Source organism: Vipera berus (assembly GCF_964194415.1).
Source record: "Vipera berus genome assembly, chromosome: 7".
NCBI classification, from domain to species: domain Eukaryota; kingdom Metazoa; phylum Chordata; class Lepidosauria; order Squamata; family Viperidae; genus Vipera; species Vipera berus.
Window position 1 is genome coordinate 8,247,068 of NC_138209.1, and position 20,246 is coordinate 8,267,313.

The 20,246-nt window shown below is 45.7% G+C and overlaps 1 protein-coding gene across 3 annotated transcripts in view; it reads right to left on the reverse strand.

Moving 5' to 3' along the window:
- The window catches only part of CCNI (cyclin I), a 57,107-nt gene that overhangs the window by 5,531 nt on the left and 31,330 nt on the right, over window positions 1–20,246 (reverse strand). For all 3 annotated transcript variants that reach the window (XM_081332869.1, XM_081332868.1, XM_081332870.1), the window contains 3 exons: window positions 13,754–13,888; window positions 4,966–5,040; window positions 443–583 (listed from right to left, as the gene is read on the reverse strand). In XM_081332869.1, coding sequence (XP_081188995.1) covers window positions 443–583; window positions 4,966–5,040; window positions 13,754–13,888 — 351 coding nt within the window. The remainder of the gene's footprint in view (window positions 1–442; window positions 584–4,965; window positions 5,041–13,753; window positions 13,889–20,246) is intronic.

Below are 20,246 nucleotides of genomic sequence, written 5' to 3' on the forward strand. Positions count from 1 at the left end.
AGATAGGTGGTTGATAGAGAAAAAGAAAGAAAGAAAGAAAGAAAGAAAGAAAGAAAGGAAGGAAGGAAGGAAGGAAAGAAAGAAAGAAAGAAAGAAAGAAAGAAAGAAAGAAAAGAAAGAAAGAAAGAAAGAAAGAAAGAAAGAAAGAAAGAAAGAAAGAAAGAAAGAAAGAAAGAAAGAAAGAAAGAAAGAAAGAAAGAAAGAAAGTTTTTGAGATATGTTCCTGCTCTACCAATGCAAACTTGGTGTAATGGGCTGTGCTTCAAAACTGTGAGTTAAATGAAAATGGATCTGAATCCATGCACTAAAATTTGGTATGAAGCTGGGTGTTCTCCACCCGCCTCGTCTTAACCCTTGGCATTACCAAGACCAGCCATCTTTCCTATAACCTCCAGCTAAGAAAAGCATTCACAGTAGAAAGGTTTTTGTCCCAAATATTTACAATGTGAAGGAAATCCAACGGAGTGGCTGTGTGAAGATCCCAGTTCAATTTATCCAGTATAATCTTTTCCATTCTGCGAATCTCTGCTGGAGAACAGCCACAAAAACTATCCCTGGCTAAGATCTTCAGCACTGGAATCTTCTGCAGGATTGAAGCAGAAAAGAAAACAATGATAAACATAAACAATAAACAACAACAATAATAATAATAGTTGGAAGGGATTTTGGAGGTCATCTAGTCCAACCCCCTGCTCAGGCAGGAAATGCTACCATTTTAGACAAATGGCTGTCCAGTCTCTTCTTAAAAACTTCCAGTGTTGGAGCATTCACCACTTCTGGAGGCATCCCAGAGATCATTGAGAAGAAAAAAGTTCCCCATCTTGACACCCATCCAACACTACTCAGCTACAATACCCAACCAGGACAACTTTTACAAGAGGTGTAGTATATCTGTCCTATTTCATTATGCCAGGAGAAATCTCCTGCCACCTTAGATGAAAGAAGTTTTATGTAAGCTTAAAGATTAAAAAGAAAAACATTAATTTTGGGGGAAGGGGGAACAGCAAAAAGGGGTACTAGAATTTCCATTTTGGAAAGTTAAGGGGGTTAGATGGACTTTTGAAATTAACTGCAAAAAAAAACACCCTCCGTTGGGAAAACAATTCCTAATTGGAAAACAAACAGATGGTAAGAGGGGACTTTGACTAGAGGGAAGCAGAGAAAACTCAGGATTATAATTAATGGAGAAGAGATCCATTGAAATAATGGAACAAAATATTATTTGACTTCAGAAAAAAATAAATAAAGGCTCATTGGGTACAATGTACTCAAAAATTACTTAGTGGATTGTCTGATTCTGTAACAGAGGATATAGATGAACAACAGATTTTACAGGATAAAACAGACCGAGGCCGATTTGAATATGGATTTGAATGTATTAAAAATGTCAGATTACAAAAGTGATGTGGAAGCAGATGTTGTGGATGTAAATATGGATTTTAAAATGCCAGAGTATACAGTTGCAAGAAAAAGTACCGTATATACTTGAGTATAAGCCGACTCGAGTATAAGCCGAGACCCCCAATTTCACCCCCAAAAACTGGAAAAAGTTATTGACTCGAGTATAAGCCGATCCGCCGTTCTGCAAGCCTCCGCCGCCGGCGGAGGCTGGATCCGCGCTCTGCAAGCCTCTGCCGCCAGCAGAGGCTCGATCCGCCATTTTGCAAGCCTGAATACACAGGAATACCCTGTGTGGCCGCGGCTCTCGGGGAAGCCCTGGTTGTCCGCTTCCTCGCTCCACGCTGCCATTCGGGGCCCGTGCGTTCCCCGGGCAAATCGCGGCGCCCAGCAGGCGAGGAAACACGCCCGCTCCAGTCGCCCCCCCTTCCCTCAGGAGACGCGAAGCAAGTGACCGCCCGGAGCTTACCGAGGACTTGCGCGCGGCCGAGGCTTCGGTGCTTCCAGGATCGCGCGCACCTCTCCCAAGCCGCCGCCGTCCGGAGACCTGCCGAAGTTTGGGGGGGTTTGGGGAGGTGCGCGCGCACCTCCCCAAACCTCCCCAAACGTCGGCAGGTCTCCAGACCTCTGCGCCCTGCCTGCCTGCTTCTTTCCGCAGCGGAAAGAAGCAGGCAGGCAGGGCGCAGAGGAACGGAGACCCGGCGACGTTTGGGGAGGTTTGGGCGCCTCCCCAAAACTCCCCAAACGTCGCCGGGTCTCCGTTCCTCCGCGCCCTGCCTGCCTGCTTCTTTCCGCTGCGGAAAGAAGCAGGCAGGCAGGGCGCGGAGGAACGGAGACCTGCCGACGTTTGGGGAGGTTTGGGCGCCTCCCCAAACCTCGCCGGGTCTCCGTTCCTCCGCGCCCTGCCTGCCTGCTTCTTTCCACAGCGGAAAGAAGCAGGCAGGCAGGGCGCGGAGGAACGGAGACCTGCCGACGTTTGGGGAGGTTTGGGCGCCTCCCCAAACGTCGCCGGGTCTCCGTTCCTCCGCGCCCTGCCTGCCTGCTTCTTTCCGCTGCGGAAAGAAGCAGGCAGGCAGGGCGCGGAGGAACGGAGACCTGCCAACGTTTGGGGAGGTTTGGGAGGAACGGAGACCCGGCGACGTTTGGGGAGGCGCCCAAACCTCCCCAAACGTCGGCAGGTCTCCGTTCCTCCGCGCCCTGCCTGCCTGCTTCTTTCCGCAGCGGAAAGAAGCAGGCAGGCAGGGCGCGGAGGAACGGAGACCCGGCGACGTTTGGGGAGGCGCCCAAACCTCCCCAAACGTCGGCAGGTCTCCGTTCCTCCCAAACCTCCCCAAACGTTGGCAGGTCTCCGTTCCTCCGTGCCCTGCCTGCCTGCTTCTTTCCGCTGCGGAAAGAAGCAGGCAGGCAGGGCGCGGAGGTCCGGAGACCTGCCGACGTTTGGGGAGGTTTGGGGAGGTGCGCGCGCACCTCCCCAAACCTCCCCAAACTTCGGCAGGTCTCCGGACGGCGGTGGCTTGGGAGAGGTGCGCGCGATCCCGGAAGCACCAAAGCCTCGGCCGCGCACAAGTCCTCGGTAAGTTTTTTTGTTGACTGGAGTATAAGCCGAAGTGGAATTTTTCAGCCCAAAAAGTGGGCTGAAAAATTCGGCTTATACTCAAGTATATACGGTATGTGAACCCTTTGGGATTACGTGGAGTTTTGCATGAATTGGCCATAAAATGCGCTCTAAACGTCATGTAAGTCACAACAATAGAAAAACACAGTCTGCTTAAAATAATACTACACAAACATTAGCTGTTGTCATGTTTTAATTGAAAACTGTTTTATCAAATTATTAGCAATCCCCCCCCCTTAATCCAAATATCAATCTGTAAGCTGCTCTGAGGACATTATTTCGGGTTAACAGCTAGGCAAAACTGTTTTAATTAAAGAATAACAGCAATAATATCTGGCAGCAAATACACCTTACAGATGATGAAAAAGGTATTTTGCTTGTACTGTGCGTGGTGCCCCAATCTTTAATAAATGCAGTAAAGAGCATGTAACAAAGAGCAAAGTCAAAATGTTTTAGTAAGCAAGTATTACTATTAGCAGGAACAGGAGACGTATCCTGTGTTTGGTTAGCTGCGCCAACAATCTGATGTTGCTTCAAGCAGTTGAAAAGGGTAAGGAAAACCTTCTCTGCACCATCTCCACTGCGATGGGGAGAACTTTTTTTTTTGGGGGGGGGGGAGGTTTCCCAGTTCTCCTTCTGAAGCCTAGGGGACCTCACCCCCCCCACACACACACACACTTGCAATTCTGATCCCTGCATCACTGTGGGTGGCCTAGGAAAAGCAACCTTCGCTTGATTGTGCACATTTTGGAGAGAGTAATTGGAAACCTCAACAAAACCTTCTCCAGATTTTGCCCTAAGTCATTCCTACCACAACAGTTCAACTCTGGGTGGCCTCATGAGGCCTTGGACCTAGGTGGTCCCTCAACCATCACAAGAGAGGTAGAAGAGAAGAATGTTTGTAGCTTAGGGTTGGAACTGTGGGGTCCCTGGTGCTCTTTGGGCCCGGCTGTTTTCTTGCAGACATTTCCTTACCAAACTAGGTAACATCATCAGTGCTATAAAGGAGTGGGTTCAAATAAAAATAAGAGCTATCTCCATTCCCTCCTAGCACCCATGATGCTATCTAGACGTTTCCTTACCTAACTAGGTAACATCATCTGTGCTATAAAGGAGCGGGTTCAAATAAAAATAAGAGCTATCTCCATTCCCTCCTAGCACCCATGATGCTATCTAGACGTTTCATTACCTAACTAGGTAACATCATCTGTGCTATAAAGGAGTGGGTTCAAATAAAAATAAGAGCTATCTCCATTCCCTCCTAGCACCCATGATGCTATCTAGACGTTTCCTTACCTAACTAGGTAACATCATCTGTGCTATAAAGGAGTGGGTTCAAATAAAAATAAGAGCTATCTCCATTCCCTCCTAGCACCCATGATGCTATCTAGACGTTTCCTTACCTAACTAGGTAACATCATCTGTGCTATAAAGGAGCGGGTTCAAATAAAAATAAGAGCTATCTCCATTCCCTCCTAGCACCCATGATGCTATCTATACGTTTCCTTACCTAACTAGGTAACATCATCTGTGCTATAAAGGAGTGGGTTCAAATAAAAATAAGAGCTATCTCCATTCCCTCCTAGCACCCATGATGCTATCTAGACGTTTCATTACCTAACTAGGTAACATCATCTGTGCTAGAAGCAGTGGGGTTTGCTCTTTGTTTATGTACAAGTATATTACACTGTTGATACCAACGCTAACAGGGAAAGCCACTGCATATACACAAGAGAGCAAACCGCACAGCCTTCTAGCACTGATGATGTGACCTAGTTCGGTAATGAAAAGTCTACAAAAAAACAACCAAGGTCAGAGAGCACCAAGGACCGCAGAGGCACAAGAATTGGAGATGCTTCCTTGACTTGCTCCACGAGCATCAAAGCAGATGTCCAAAGCCAAGCAAATTCCCGCTCGCCCCAACCTCAGCAAGTCTTGAGGAGAAGACTTACCTCATCTTCCTCAATGGTCTTGGTGGCAAGGAAGAAGCAGCTGATTGCAATACAGTTCAGGTACTTTGGGCCAGCCTACAAGGCAGAGAGGAGAAATCAGGAGAATCTCAGACAAGGCACCATCTCCAATCATTTCCCAAGAAACCTGGACACCAAGCACAGGTTATCTCAAGTCCATGAGTTCACTACTCTTTGCCGTCTTTGCAGCTGCTTTTAGAAAGCCATAGTAAAAAGAAGGGATGACAATCAATATTCCACTATGAGAAGCAAACCTGGAATCCACCAAGCCTTTTTAGCATAATTGGCACCTGGCGAGTCCCCCCAGGTCTTTAGAAAGGAGAGGGGAGGGGCTCACTGTAGCAGAGGAGATCCGTAGAGAGCAAAAATCAATGAAGGAGGTTAAGTGAAGTGCAGCGGGTGCCAAATGACCATCAATGCAATCGGAGACTTGGCTGGCATTTCGCATTATCATCTCCGCCTTGCCAGAGAGTCAATCTTGGGGCAGACCACAGGGTATTACAAATTCTATGAGGAAGGGGTGGGGTTGTCGGGGGAAACCACGTAACCCAAATGGGCCACTGAATACAGGTGAGTCCTCAACGTACGACCGCAATGGAGCCCAAAATTTAGGTTGCTCAGCGAGACATTTGCTAAGCGAGTTTTGCCCCCGTTTTATCACTTTCCTTCGTCCGAAGGTCGCAAAAGGGGATCAGACGACCCCGGGACGCTGCAACCCATCGTGAAGGTGAGTCAGTTGTCCAAGCATCCGAATGTAAATCACGTGACCGTGGGGATGCTGCAGCTGTCGTTAAGTGTGAAAACCAGTCACAAGTCACTTTTTTCAGTGCCGTTGTAACGTTGAACGGTTGCTAAGCAAACTGTGGTAAGTCGAGGACTACCTGTAATTTTCCCAATCTGGGGCCAAATTCCAGTCCTTTGTCCTAGAAGTGGTCCATGAGAGGTTCTGGGGTTGCTAGTACCTCAAAACGTTCTTAGCCATCAATCTCCCTTGACCAGGAGTTTTCGAAGTTGGCCCTTTCATGACTTGTGGACTTCAACTCCCAGAATTCCTCAACCAGGCACGCTGGCTGAGGAATTCTGGGAGTTTATTTATTTGACTTATATACCGCCCTATTCCCATAGGACTCAGGGCGGTTTACAGGGCAATTAAAACCATAAAATAAATTTAAAACAATTAATTAAATTTAAGCCCAAAAGTTAAAACTTTAAAACCCAATTAAAAACCCCTCAGTCTAGGCCAGACAGCTCAAAGAGGTCCTGGTGAAATGAATGGAGGTCGGGGGCAGTCCTAAGTTCCATAGGAAGTTGGTTCCAAAGGGCAGGCGCACCCACAGAGAAGGCCCTCTCTCTGGGGGTCACCCGCCGGCAATCCTTCACCGGCGGTACCCTAAGAAGGCCCTCCCTGTGGGAGCGCACAGGACGATGGGGAGTTAATGTCGGCAGCAGGTGTTCCCTCAGATAATCTGGACCCAAGCCATTTAGTTGAAGTCCACAAGTCATGGAAGGGCTACGTTTGAGGACCCCTGCCCTTAACTGTACCATAAAGGTAAAAAGGTAAAGGTTCCCCCGCACATGCGTGCTAGTCGTTTCTGACTCTAGGGGCCAGTGCTCATCTCCGTTTCAAAGCCGAAGAGCCAGCGCTTGTCCGAGGACATCTCCGTGGTCATGTGGCCGGCATGACTAGACGCCAAAGGCGCACGGAACGCTGTTACCTTCCCACCGGAGTGGTCCCTATTTTTCTACTTGCATTTTTACGTGCTTTCGAACTGCTAGGTGGGCAGAAGCTGGGACGAGTAACAGGCGCTCACTCTGTTACGCGGCACTCGGGATTCGACCCGCCAAACTGCCGACCTTCTGATCGACAAGCTCAGCGTCCTAACCCACTGAGCCACCGCGTCCCTTTAACTGTACCATAGGTTCCATCAATTGGGGATTATCATCCAGTAGGACCTGGAAAGGGGGTCATCTCGGTGGTGGCCCCTTCTTTATGGAACATCATTTTCTATGAGGTATGATTGGCCCCCAACCTGCTGCTTTCTCACAAGGCCTAAAAACATGGCTTTGTCAACAGGTCAGGGGACCATAAACAGAACTGATCAAGTGACTGATCTGATTGCGTTGTTGCTGCCATGGGTTTTTTTTAAATGGTTTTATTATACAATGGCTCTTTTTAAAAAAAAAATTTAATGCTGTAACCTGCCCAAAGTCAGCTGGGCGGTTATTTAAATTTATTTAATAAAATACATAAAAATAAATACTGGTAAAGTCCTCAATGTACAACCATAACTGAGCCCAAAATTTCCACTGCTAAGCAAAACAATTAAGTGAATTCTGCTCCAGTTTGGAAACTTTCTTGCCACAGTTGAGTAACTTACTCCAGCTATTAAGTTAGTAACACTTGTTGTGTTGACTCTATCTTCCCCATTGACCCTGCCTTGTCAGAAGGTCGCAAAAGGGGATTGCGTGACCCCGGGACACTGCAAACCGTCATAAATACACGCAAGTTTTGATTGTGACCATGGAAATGTTGTAATGTGTGAAAAGCAGTCATAAGAACGGTCACTAACAAATTCGAGGACTACCTATATATTGGCTCCTACCCTATTCGTGTGCGGGGAGGGAGCCATTAAAATGTGGTTTTTGTTATTGACTCCAGCGAGAATCGTATTCACTCAACACTGGGAAAATGAAGACTTACCAACAGAGGAAGAGTTAATTTTTAAAAAAAATTGTGCAGAAATGGACAGATTGACATTGAAAATGAAAGCGAAAGAAGATTCAGTTTATTTTAGAACATGGGATACTTTTTATCAATGGCTAGAAAAAGAAAGGAATTTAACATGTATTAGTAAGTTGAATGTGAGAACCCAGACAATATGTTGCTGATAAACTATTAAGCACACACACACACATATACGTGTGTGTGTATATATATATAATGTGTGCATATGTGTATGTATACATGTATGTGTAGAGTGTGTGTGTGTGTGTGTGTGTGTGTGTGTGTTTCTGGAGAGCCCAGAAATAAACTGATGATAAAAGGGATATCACTATTATGGAACTTGATGTTTCAGCTGCTCCTCAAGGCAATGTTTGTTCATTTTTATTTATTTATTTATTTAACTTATATGATGCCTTATCTTGTTGTTTTCTTGATGGGTATGATGGCTTCTATTCTAATCGAGTGTCGTTCTTGTCGTGAGCCACTCTGAGCCTTGCTGGATTGTGTGGCACTTAAAACTGTACCAGATCAGTACCTAAATAATTAAACAAAGGTGACACACCGTGATACCACCTCTGCACGCCTGCAAGACCAATTACAGAACTGTAATTTTTTTAATAAGACGGGAAGGCTGTGGAAGGCATAATTAAGAGTCATTGTCTTCACTCTATTCAAACCAAATTAAATTTGAATGTAAACGAAATGTTTTATTTTTTTCCCCTGGCCCCACCCAATGCTTTCTGGGGAGGCAGCTCCTGGCACACGACTCGCAAGTCAAGCAAAAGGCCTCCTCAATGGAAGCTGCCAAAAGAGAGAGAGAGAGAGAGAGAGAGAGAGAGAGAGAGAGAGAGAGAGAGAGAGAGAGAGAGAGAGAGAGAGAGAGAGAGAGAGCTCAGATTGCTTCTGATATCTGCCAAAAATTCATGAGTGAATCCCGGCTCCAAACTGCTATTCAAGCAGGCAAGGAAGAGTGGATGGATCAGCATCTATCGGCCTCTGTGGTACAGTTAGTCCTCGACTTAACGACCACAATGGAGCCCAAAACCTCTGTGGCTAAGCAAGGAGGTTGTTAAAATGAGCTTGGCCCCATTTTATGCCCTTTCTTGCCACAGGTGTGAAGTGAATGCTGCAGTGGTTAAGTCAGTAACACGGTTGTAAAGCGAATCTGGCTTCCCCCCACTGACTTTGCTTGTCAGAAGGTCGCAAAAGGGGATCACGTGACCCTGGGACACCGCACCTGTCATAAATACATGCCAGTTGCCAAGTGTCCGAATTTTGATCACGTGACCGTGGGGATGGTGCAACAGCTGTAAGTGTGAAAAACGGTCACAAGTCACTTTTTCAGTACCACTGTAACTTCAAATGGTCACTAAACGAATGGTTGTAAGTCGAGGACTACCTGTACTCATCCAAACGTGAGGAAGATGGGAGGTTCAAGATTGTGAAAAGTAAAATAAAATAAATGAGACACTTGCTCCAATAGAGAAGGTCAGAGTGCATCAAGGACGCCTCATGAGAGCTTCTTCATGATTAAGTAAACCCATTAGCCTTCCAATTCTAGATATTTTATTTATGAATTTATTTGTATCCTACCTACCAATAAAGTAGCAGACATAACTAATATTCTTTTCTCTTCTGATTTTCCCCACAACAACCTTGTGAGGTGGATTGTGCTGAGAGAAAGTGATTGTCCCAATGTCACCCTAAGTGCCTAAGGCAAGACTGGAACTCAAGTCTCCTGGTGATTGGCCCAAGTCACCCAGTTGGCTTTCATGCCTAAGGTGAAACTAGAACTCACTGCTTCCTGGTGACTGGCCCAAAGTTACACCTGGCTTTCATGCCTAAGGTGGAACTAGAACTTACTGTCTCCTGGTTTTTAGATCATCCCCTGTATGAAACTTGGCTCTCAACCATGGGATATCTCCCCCACCCTCACTGGATGGTGAAGAAATGTTTCTAAGAAGACAATTCCAAAAGTGAGAAATGAATCCTACCTGCTGAAGGACACCTGTTGAATCTAATTTAAGAGACACTTGCCCCAAACTGTTTGCTTCCGCTGTCCTAAGGCTGAGATCACTTCCCTCCTCCATTATTCTCAGATTTTTCAACAAGCGTGAATTGCAACTAATTTTGTTAGCAGAAACAGAAAACTCTGCAGGTACAAAAAAAACCTTTAAAAAGTTTGGTGGGTTGGTTAAGGAACAGGCTAGAAACCAGGAGACGCTGAGTTCTAATTCTGCCTCAGGTGCCAAGCCAGCCAAGGGACCTTGGGCCAATCACACCCTCTCTAGGAAGCAGGCAACAGGAAAAAACTTCTGCAAAATCGTGCCACGAAAACTGCAGAGACTTGTCCAGGTTGTTGCCAGGAGTCAAAAACTCAACACAAAGGCACACTCTACCCACAGAAATCAGAGCTGTGCCCTCTGAAGCATAAACAGCTTTGCTATTTCCTTCTCTCTACCCAGAGATGATGGAAGAAAGGGATTGAAGAATTATTTGGAGGAAGAAGAAAAACAATTTTTTAAGTAAGCAAAGTTCCCATTCCTAGCTGGAAACTGTTCTGAGACTTAATTTGTGTCAAATTGTAAAGCTCCAAGCTGCCCAAAAGGCTTTAAAAAAAGAGCTTTAGGAGAATATTAGGACTGCTAAAAAAAGAGAAAGATTTCAGAGTTAAGCAACTGGGAAAAAAAGTTTACGTTTTTTATTAAGCTCTTCTGTTTGTAGAGCTTTCTAAATTACATTTCCTGTGCTGAGTAATAGTGGTCTCCAGTTCTCCGGGGTAAAATGGTCCAAAGAGGTTTATAAATTTATCTGTGGTTATTAATAGAAATAGAGGCAGGAAGGATGGATATTCCTTTCATTTAACATAATTTAGGACAAAAACGATAAAAAGGTAAAGGTAAAGGTTCCCCCGCACATGCGTGCTAGTCGTTTCCGAGTCTAGGGGCCGGTGCTCATCTCCGTTTCAAAGCCGAAGAGCCAGCGCTTGTCCGAGGACGTCTCTGTGGTCATGTGGCTGGCATGACTAGACGCCAAAGGTGCACGGAGCGCTGTTACCTTCCCACCGGAGTGCTCCCTATTTTTCTACTTGCATTTTTACGTGCTTTCGAACTGCTAGGTTGGCAGAAGCTGGGACGAGTAACAGGCGCTCACTCTGCTACGCGGCACTCGGGATTCGACCCGCCAAACTGCCGACCTTCTGATCGACAAGCTGAGAAGAATATGGCAATGGGAATATATGGCATTATGCCTACTAGAAGATATAGATAATCCTCAACTTACAACAGTTCATTTAGTGACCATTCAAAGTTACAATGGCACTGAAAAAAGTGATTTATAACCTTTTTTTCCACACGTTGCAGCATCCTCATGGTTACAGGATCGAAATTCAGACACTTGGCAACCGGTTCATATTTATGACGGTTGCAGTGTCCTGGGGTCATGTGACTTTCTGACAAGCAGTCAGTGGGGAAGTCAGGTTCACTTAACAGCCTTGTTGCTAACTTAACACCTGCTGTGATTCACTTAACAACTGTAAAAAGAAAGGTCACAAAATGGAGCACAAAACTCATTCCACAAATGTCTCACTCAGTGACAGGAATGTTGGGCTCAATTGTGGTTGCAAGTCAAGGACTACCCGTATACTACCTACATACAGATAGTCCTCATTTAATTATAATTTTTCTTTAACGACCCTCACAAAAAAGCTCATAAAATTAGGGGTGGTCACATGGTGACCCACTTAACAACTGCAACTATTTATGACAGTAAGTCAGTTTTGGTCACCACGATGTACAAAAGATGTTGAGACTCCAGAAAGAGTACAGAGAAGAGCAACAAAGATGATCAGGGGACTGGAGGCTAAAACATATAAGGAACGGTTGCTGGAATTGGGTATGTCTAGTTTAACGAAGAGAAGGGTGAGGGGAGACATGACAGCTGTGTTCCAATATCTCAGGGGCTGCCAGAAAGAAGAGGAAGTCAAGTTTTATGATGATGATGATGATGATGATGATGATGATGATGATGATTCTGGCTCAATTACAGTTACAAGTCAAGAATTAGTGCCTTTCAATGGGCTGGATTTCTGTCCCATAATTCCCAATGATTGGTTAGATGCAGTGGGAATTATGGGAAGAAAATTTTAATAGCTATGAAAGGCACCAGATTGGGGAAGCCTGCTCTACATGTTCCTCCAGAAATAAGTCCTGCTGTGTTTCGTAAGTTTTTGCTCCCAGCAAAGTCAACATGAGATTCTATCTTTAATTTCTGCTGGAGGCTTAATTTAGCCTGGTAAACAGAGAACACTTTGCCTTCTTTCCTCCCGTGTTCAAATAAGAGAGCGAGGGAAATGTGCTTTTTTGTTAGTGGACATTAATTCCAGGCAAGAAAATAGACCCATTCCCTAAAAGGGAAAAGGAAGTGGCCCAAAATGTCTAAGCAACGGGCTCTTTGGATTGAAAGCAGAAAAGTACTGTTCCACAGGTTTATAGAGATTCTCAATCATACGGGTCACTGTTGTTCCCAAAGGTGCTTTTTCAAAAGGCAGATGGACTTTCTTGGCTCTTTTTCCTTGAAAACATTTCACTTCTCGTCTAAGAAACCTCTTCAGTTCTAACTGACTGGTAGGGAAAGGAAAGATTCGTCGCACAGCTCTCTAGAGCAGTGATGGCGAGCCTTTTATTTATTTATTTAAATTTATATACCGCCCTATTCCCGTAGGACTCAGGGCGGTTTACAGGAAAAATAAAAAGTTAAAATACATCACATACAATTAAAATCGATTAAAACTAAGATTAAATTAATCCCTGAACTTAACTAAAACCCCATTAATTAAATAATTAAAACCCCTCAGTCTGGGCCAGACAGCTCAAAAAAACCAAGTTTTCAAGTCCCTACGAAATGAGCGAAGGTCGGGGGCGGTCCTAAGCTCCGTGGGAAGCTGGTTCCAAAGGGCTGGCGCGCCCACAGAGAACGCCCTTCCCCTGGGAATAACCCGCCGGCATTCCTTAACCAGCGGTACCCTAAGAAAGCCCTCCCTGTGGGAGCGCACAGGACGATGGGAAGTTGATGCCGGCAGCAGGTGTTCCCTTAGATAATCCGCACCCAAGCCATTTAGAGCTTTATAGGTCATTAGAGACCGAGCGCCCACTTATTGATCGCTGGGTGCCAGGTGGGCATGGCCTACTGGGTGGGTGTGTCTGTGGTGGTCATGGAATTGGGTGGGTGTGGCCAAGGTGGGTGTGGTCACCTCAATGTCGCTTGTGGGGAGGGACGCCTGTGGGGGGCAGCTGGTTGAAGAGGGACAATTACCACCTCCGAGGCATGGCGCGGGTGCCCACAGGGAGGGCTCTGAGTGCCACCTCTGGCACCCATGCCATAGGTTCACCACCACTGCTCTAGAGCCAAGGACGACACTCAGCATACTAATAGCCGGATGACTGCAAAGAATATAAACCCTTCCGTTTATATTCTTTGCAGTACTCTGAAGGTCAATTTTTTTTTCAGTGCCATTGCAAAAGAAGACCTGTAACACTCCGTGCCTCTTCAAATAAGTCAGGGGGCTCCAAACGTGGCAACTTTACGACCGGTGGACTTCAACTCCCAGAATTCCTCAGCCAGCCATGCTGAGGAATTCCTCAGCCAGCCATGCTGAGGAATTCCTCAGCCAGCCATGCTACTGAGGAATTCTGGGAGTTGAAGTCCACCAGTCGTAAAGTTGCCATTTTTGCAGACCCCTGAAATAAGCCGTTGAAAAGAGTTGGGAAAAGGAGAGAAGGCAGAGCAATGGGCACTGTACAGCTCCAGCCATGAATGAACTATATGAACATGGAGGAGGAGGAGGACGTGATGGCCTTCAACTGAGCATGCTCATAGAGGACGAAACCCCTTGGTCTCTGGGCAGAGTAAGTCAAGCATCAAGAGTCCAGGTGAACAGGAAATGGAAGTTTTCATCCCAAAAGGTTTTGCTCAGGCTGGGATGGAGCCAGGAAGAGACCCAACTATCAACCCTTTGCAAAGATCTTAAAGAGGTTAAACTGTTACCTTCACAGCAGCTAAAAACCTATCCAACAGGCTGACGGCCAGAGAAAGCGTTTCCGGATAAAGGTGAAACTGGCATCTGAGTTTGGCCAGCCACTGAATCACTTCGTCCCGCTGGGTTGGAGAAATGCCTGCATCCTGTAGAGTAAAAAGAAAAACAAGATTAAAAACAATCTCTCTCACACACACACATACATATTTTTCACAGCCACTTATTTAGTCATTCATCTATTTTTCATCCCTCTTTATTTATCTGTAGCCATCTTCTCAAGTGTCTCTCCGTCTTCTGATTACTACGGATAGTCCTCACTTAATGACCATTCAGTTACAACACCCCTCCCCAAAACCTACTTATGACTCAGTTCTGGAGTTCCAATGGCAGAACCACCCTCTGTAGTCACATAATCATATTTGGGGCACTTGGCACCCGGCACATCTTTATGGCCTGCTGCTGCATTCTGCAGTCATACGACCAAAACTTAAGATGGCTTTTTCCAGTCATACAAAATGTCCATTGGATTGAATGGATTCACTTTACAACCATGTTTCACTTAACAACGGACATAAAAAAATCATAAAATCGGGTCAGTCACATTGGTGATTGTATTTACAACCACTGTGACTTGCAATGGAAATTGTGGGTTCTATTAAGTTGTAAGTCAAGGACTACCTAGTAATTCAGCATACTAGTATACTACCATTTCTGGGCTGGGAAGTACACACACTGAATAATTTGGTGTACACATTTGTGTATGCGTGTGGTTCTCTGTGCTGGGAAACCATCATATATTATGATTCCATTTCGAAGTGGTGTTACCTCAGGGGTAACTCAGGGGTCAGGGATCCTCAACCTTGGCAACTTTAAGACTTGTGGACTTCAACTCCCAGAATTCCTCAGCCAGCTCCCCCAGGGCTGCAGCCCACTACCGGGCATGGCCTATTCGGAATTGGGCTGGGCGAGTGGATGGCTGGAGCACATGCAGCTCAACTTGTGTGAATGGAAGGGCTGGAGTGTACTTGTATATGTGTGTGCCGGTCCATCACTTGTGCAAGTTGAGCTGCACATGTGCACACCGGCCTGCCACTCACACAACAGCTGTATGCGCATGTGCGGCATACTGGCTGGCTGAGGATTTCTGGGAGTTGAAGTCCATAAGTCTTAAAGTGGCCAAGTTTGAAGATCCCTGGCCTGAACTAAACACAATGACACATGGGGACCTGGGGTCGCAAAACCCCATCCACATTTCTAGGTTCTTCTCCCCCATGCTGGAGCACACAGATCTGCAGATGTCCCACAAGTGATTTTGGAGAGGGTGTGTGTCTCAGTAAGAATCTACAAAAAATATTCTGAACTCCTGAGAGAAGGTTGGGTAGCCATCTTATAATCAGGTCTGCAAATTTAGAAAAATAAGCCACGTTCTGGCTGGGATCCAAACAGCTACATGTAGTCCTTGACTTACAACAATTCATTTAGTGACCATTCAAAGTTACAACAGCATTGAAAAAAGTGACTGATGACCGTTTCTCACATTTATAAATGTTGCGGCATCCCCACGGTCATGTGATCAAAATTCAGACACTTGGCAACTGGTTCGTATTTATGACGGTGGCCGTGTCCCGGGGTCATGTGATCCCTTTCTGCGACCTTCTGACAAGTCAAGTCAATGGGGAAGCCGGATTCACTTAATAACCGTGTTTCTGACTGAACTGTAGTGATTCACATAACCAGTGTGGCAAGAGAGGTCATTAAACCGGGCAAAAGGCACTTAACAAATGTCTCAGCAACAGACATTTTGGGCTCAATTATTGTCATAAATGAGGAGCTGAAGTCCACAAGTCTTAAAGTCGTCATGTTTGAAGACCCCTGGCCTAAGCTAAACACAATGACAAATGGGGTCTTTTCAGGGCTTCCCAGAATCTGGCCGTTTGTTAGTAAAATGTCTAGCTCCTTTATACAAGGGACTAATCTCATCATCAATATAACTCTTCCCGCAAAATGTTTCTGAAGCTTTTTTAGGTTCCAAAATGCTCTTGAGGACAGGGCCATGCTGGCTCAGGAATTCTGGGAGTTGAAGTCTGCAGGTCACAAAGGGGCCATGCTTGCCCACAATAGCAGTGTTCCAATATCTAAGGGGCTGTCATAAAGAAGAATGAGTCAACCTATTTTCCAAACCACCTGGAGGCAGAAGAAGAAACAATGGCTGCGAACTAATGAAGGAGTGAAGCAACCTAGAACCAAGGAGAAATTTCCTGAGAGTGAGAACAATCAACCAGTGGAACGGCTTGCCTCCAGAAGTTGTGGATGCTCCAACACTGGAGGCTTTTAAGAGAAGATTGGACAGCCACTTGTCTGAAATGGTAAAGCTTTTCCTGCTCCAGCAGGAGGTTGGACTGGAAGACCTCCAAGGTCCCTCTCAACTCTTGTTACTGTCTTATTCTGCACTAGACCAAACTTTCTCCCCATATCCAAATTTCCAGGGCTTTCGGCCATAAGCAGAACGGAAAATTCCTGTCTTAAAATGGTGGTTGTACACCTTCAGTTTTTTTCCTATTGAAAAAAGATGGTGGTGGGAACAGAATTTCAAGGCTGAACAGTCTTGACTGCTGCTGCTCCATGTGAGAGACCCGTCAATCTCAAATATTTACATTCAGCTGCCCAGTAGGGCAGAGAAGAATTTCCCTCTGGGGTGGTTGACTGTTGGCTGGAGAGATGCCCAAGCTTTCCTTAACCATCTGTGACTTGGAGTGTTCAGCATCACTGCAGCAGGGGGCGGGCGGGTGAAGACCCCACATGCGCCATGCACCGTTTGCAAAGAGAGTAGGAAGACATAGATGGGGGTCCTCGGCTGGCCACAAAACCATGTGTTCTCTCTCTCTCTCACACACACACACACACACACAGACATACACACAATTGGGGGTTCTGACATGGCAGTCCCCATTTCCCCCTTCCATGGCTATTGTTCAGTCGCTAAGTCATGTCTGACTCTTCACAAACCCAAGGACTATAGCACACCAGGCCCCTCTTGTCCTCCACTGTCTTCTAGAGTTTGCCCAAATTCATGTTCACCGAGTCAATGACACCATCTAACCACCTTCTCCTCTGCCGTTCCTTTTTCCTTTGGCCTTCCATCTTTCCCAACATCAGGGTCTTTTCCAAGGAGCCCTCTCTCCTCATTAGGTGGCTAAAATATTTGAGCTTCAGCTTCAGGATCTGTCCTTCCAAAGAACAACCAGGGTTGCTTTCCTTTAGGATTGACTGACTGGATCTCCTTCCAGTCCAAGGGACTTCTTCTTGAAGAGTCTTCTCTTAGTGTTCATTATTGGTACATAATTCATTCACCTTCATATGTGGGCAGAGAAGAACACTGTGTATGTTATGTGTCCCAATATCTATGTATATATGTGTGGGTGCCTGTAAAACTCATGTTCACCACTGGATGCTCATGGATCAGTTACACACCCACACCGAACTGTAAAATGGGCACCATCATTGTTCTCTCTCTCTCTCTCCCTCTGTGTGTGTGTGTGTGTGAGAGAGAGAGAGAGAGAGAGAGAGAGAGAGAGAGAGAGAGAGAGAGAGAATGAGAATATGTATATAGGTAATTGACTTACAACCACAACTGAGTCCAAAATTTCCACTGCTAAGCAACAAACTCAATATTAAGTGAGTTGTGCCTCATTTTACAATCTTTTTTGCAACACTTGTTAAGTGAATGACAGCAATTGTTAAGTTAGCAGCATAGTTGTTAAGTGAATCTGACTTCCCCTTTGACTCTGCTTGTCAGAAGGTTGCAAATAAAGGTTGCAATATATATATATATATATATATATATATATATATATATATATATATATATATATATATATATATATATATATATATATATATATATATATATATATATATATATATATATATATATATATATATATATATATATATATATATCTCACGTGACCCTGGGACACCTAAATTATCATAAATACAACTCAGTTGCTAAGCATCCAAATTTTGATCACATAACCACAGGGATGCTGCAAGGGTCATTAAGGGTAAAAAGCTGTCGTAAGTCACTTTTTTCCAGTTCTGTTGTAACTTCAAACAATCGCTAATTGAACTGTTGTAAGTCAAGGACTACCTGTACTACCATATTTCCCTGAAAATAAGACCAGATCTTATATTAATATTTTTGCTCCAAAAGATGCATCATGACTTATTTTCCAGTTAGGTCTTATTTTCAGGGAAATACGGTACTCAATTCATCCATCTGGCTGACAATCTTAACTGGGGCTTATTTTTGGATTGGGGTGGGGAGCTTATATTACGAGCATCGTGAAAAAATCATGGTAGGGCTTATTTTTTTGGTTTGCTCTTATTTTCGAGGAAACACGGTAGCTATCAAGACTAGTGGATTCTGAGATCAAATATCTAGCACCACAGGTATGATTCTATACAGGGCACCCTGCCCAGAAACCTAGCATAAAACTGAAGCAAATAAGTGTCTAATAATAGCAGAAGAGTTAGTACTGGAGTAAGTTCAACCCTTCTAAAGCAGTGCCTGACAATACCCAGCTTATGAGTTGATCCAAATTAAGCGCCTAGTACAGGGTGTACCAACCCCGGCGCACCACTGCAAATGCTGAATTGCAAGGAATTTGCAGAGGTGAGCTGCAGTGGGGGCACCCTGTGCCAGGCATTTATTTTGGACTGGGTCTTCAAGAAGCAGGTAGCGTGGATGTAAGCAGACTCTTCTATGTCAACATTTGCAATGTGGGTGTTTATTTGGCCACATGCTGCTGCAGCTTATGTCTCGTCTGGTCAGAGACTCTGTGAAAAGGTTTAGAAAAGCAAGACAACGTATTATCCAAAGGACAAAAGCTTCCCTTATTAATATAGTGACAAGGGATAAAGAATGAAGCGGGGGTCTCTCTCTCTCTCTCTCTCTCTCTGTGTCCAACCTTGGCAACTTTTAAGACTTGTAGACTTCAACTCCCAGAATTCCCTGACTAGCAGAGCAGATGGATCCAACCTGGGCAATTTCAAGATTTGTGGACTTCAGCTCCCGGGAATTCCCCAGCCAGCCACAGCAGATGAGTCCAATCTTGGCAATTTGTAAGACTTGTAGAGTTCAACTCCCTGAATCCCCCAGCCTAGGAATTGAAGTTCACAAGTCTTAACGGTTGCCAAGATTGGACACTCCTACTCTAGAAGAGAAGTATTCCAACTAGCAGAAGGAACCTATTTTGGACAGTACTTGCCATATGGATGGACCCCTCCAGAGTCCAATCTGTCATTCAGCTTATGCAATAAGGCTCAGAGCCAAACAGGAAGGGTTTTCTAGTAAAGCGAATGCAAAACAGAACAAATGTCTACCAGCCTCACAATGGGTTGCGAAGAACACACATTATGCCATAATCGGGGTGGACAGCTGAAGAAAAAAAAAAAAGAACAGCAGAGATGGAAGTTTGGAAAAGAACGGAGCGCCGGATTGGAGAAGGCAACTTAAATGCCCGTTGGCACCACAATTCCCCCAACCATGCAGGCTGGGGATGATGGAAGATGGAGTCCAAATCATCAGGGTCCATCCTCTTTGCAACTGTACTTGTCCCATGCAGGATATAAGTACCGTATTTTCCGGCGTATAAGACGACTGGGCGTATAAGACCCCCAACTTTTGAGAAGATTTTCAAGATTTTTCGTCTTATACGCCAGAAAATACTTACATACCAGTTGCCAAGTGTCCGACACAAGCCCGATTCAGCCCCGTCTGATGCAGATGGTGCAAAGCCTCCCTTTTGAAGCCCAAAGGGGCTTTTCCTTTCACCCACCCTTTGGAATAAACGCAAGAGCTGCGTTCACACGACACGCTCTTTCAGGCCAGACTCTGCAAACGGCACTCCAGAAGCCGCAACCACCGTGGGAACTCCGAGTCCCCGCCTTTCAGCAGCCTGCACGGCCAAGCACAATCCGGCTTTGAGTGTACATTTGCAGATGGAGCAGCCGCTGCGTCTGGAGCCAAGCCCCGCCCAGGAGGCGGTCGGCCAGGTGGGCCCGGAAGACGCGCTGGAGAGCCGGGCTTGGGGCGGCCATGCCGAGGCTGGCTGGCGAGGGCCGCTGCTTGGTCTGCGGGCGAGAGGGGCACCAGGCCGCCAAGTACCGCTGTCCAGACTGCCAGGAGAGATAGCGGGTAGCAGGGCGCGCTCTGCTTATGCTCAGATGCCGCTTGGGCGAGGGGCTTCCTGCCGCTCCCGGGGTCTGGCGTTTGCAAGGGGGAGGGGAAGGGGCTTAGAGGCTCTTGGGGGTGGGAAGGGAGAGTCACGTTGGAGGGGGGACTGGACTAAGGAGGCTTGAAGTTGCTTTGCAAGAACGGGGGCGCTCGATTGATTTATGTACTATTTTCTGGCGTATAAGACGACTGGGCGTATAAGACGACTCCCCAACTTTTGAGAAGATTTTCATGGGTTAAAAAGTCATCTTATACGCCGGAAAATA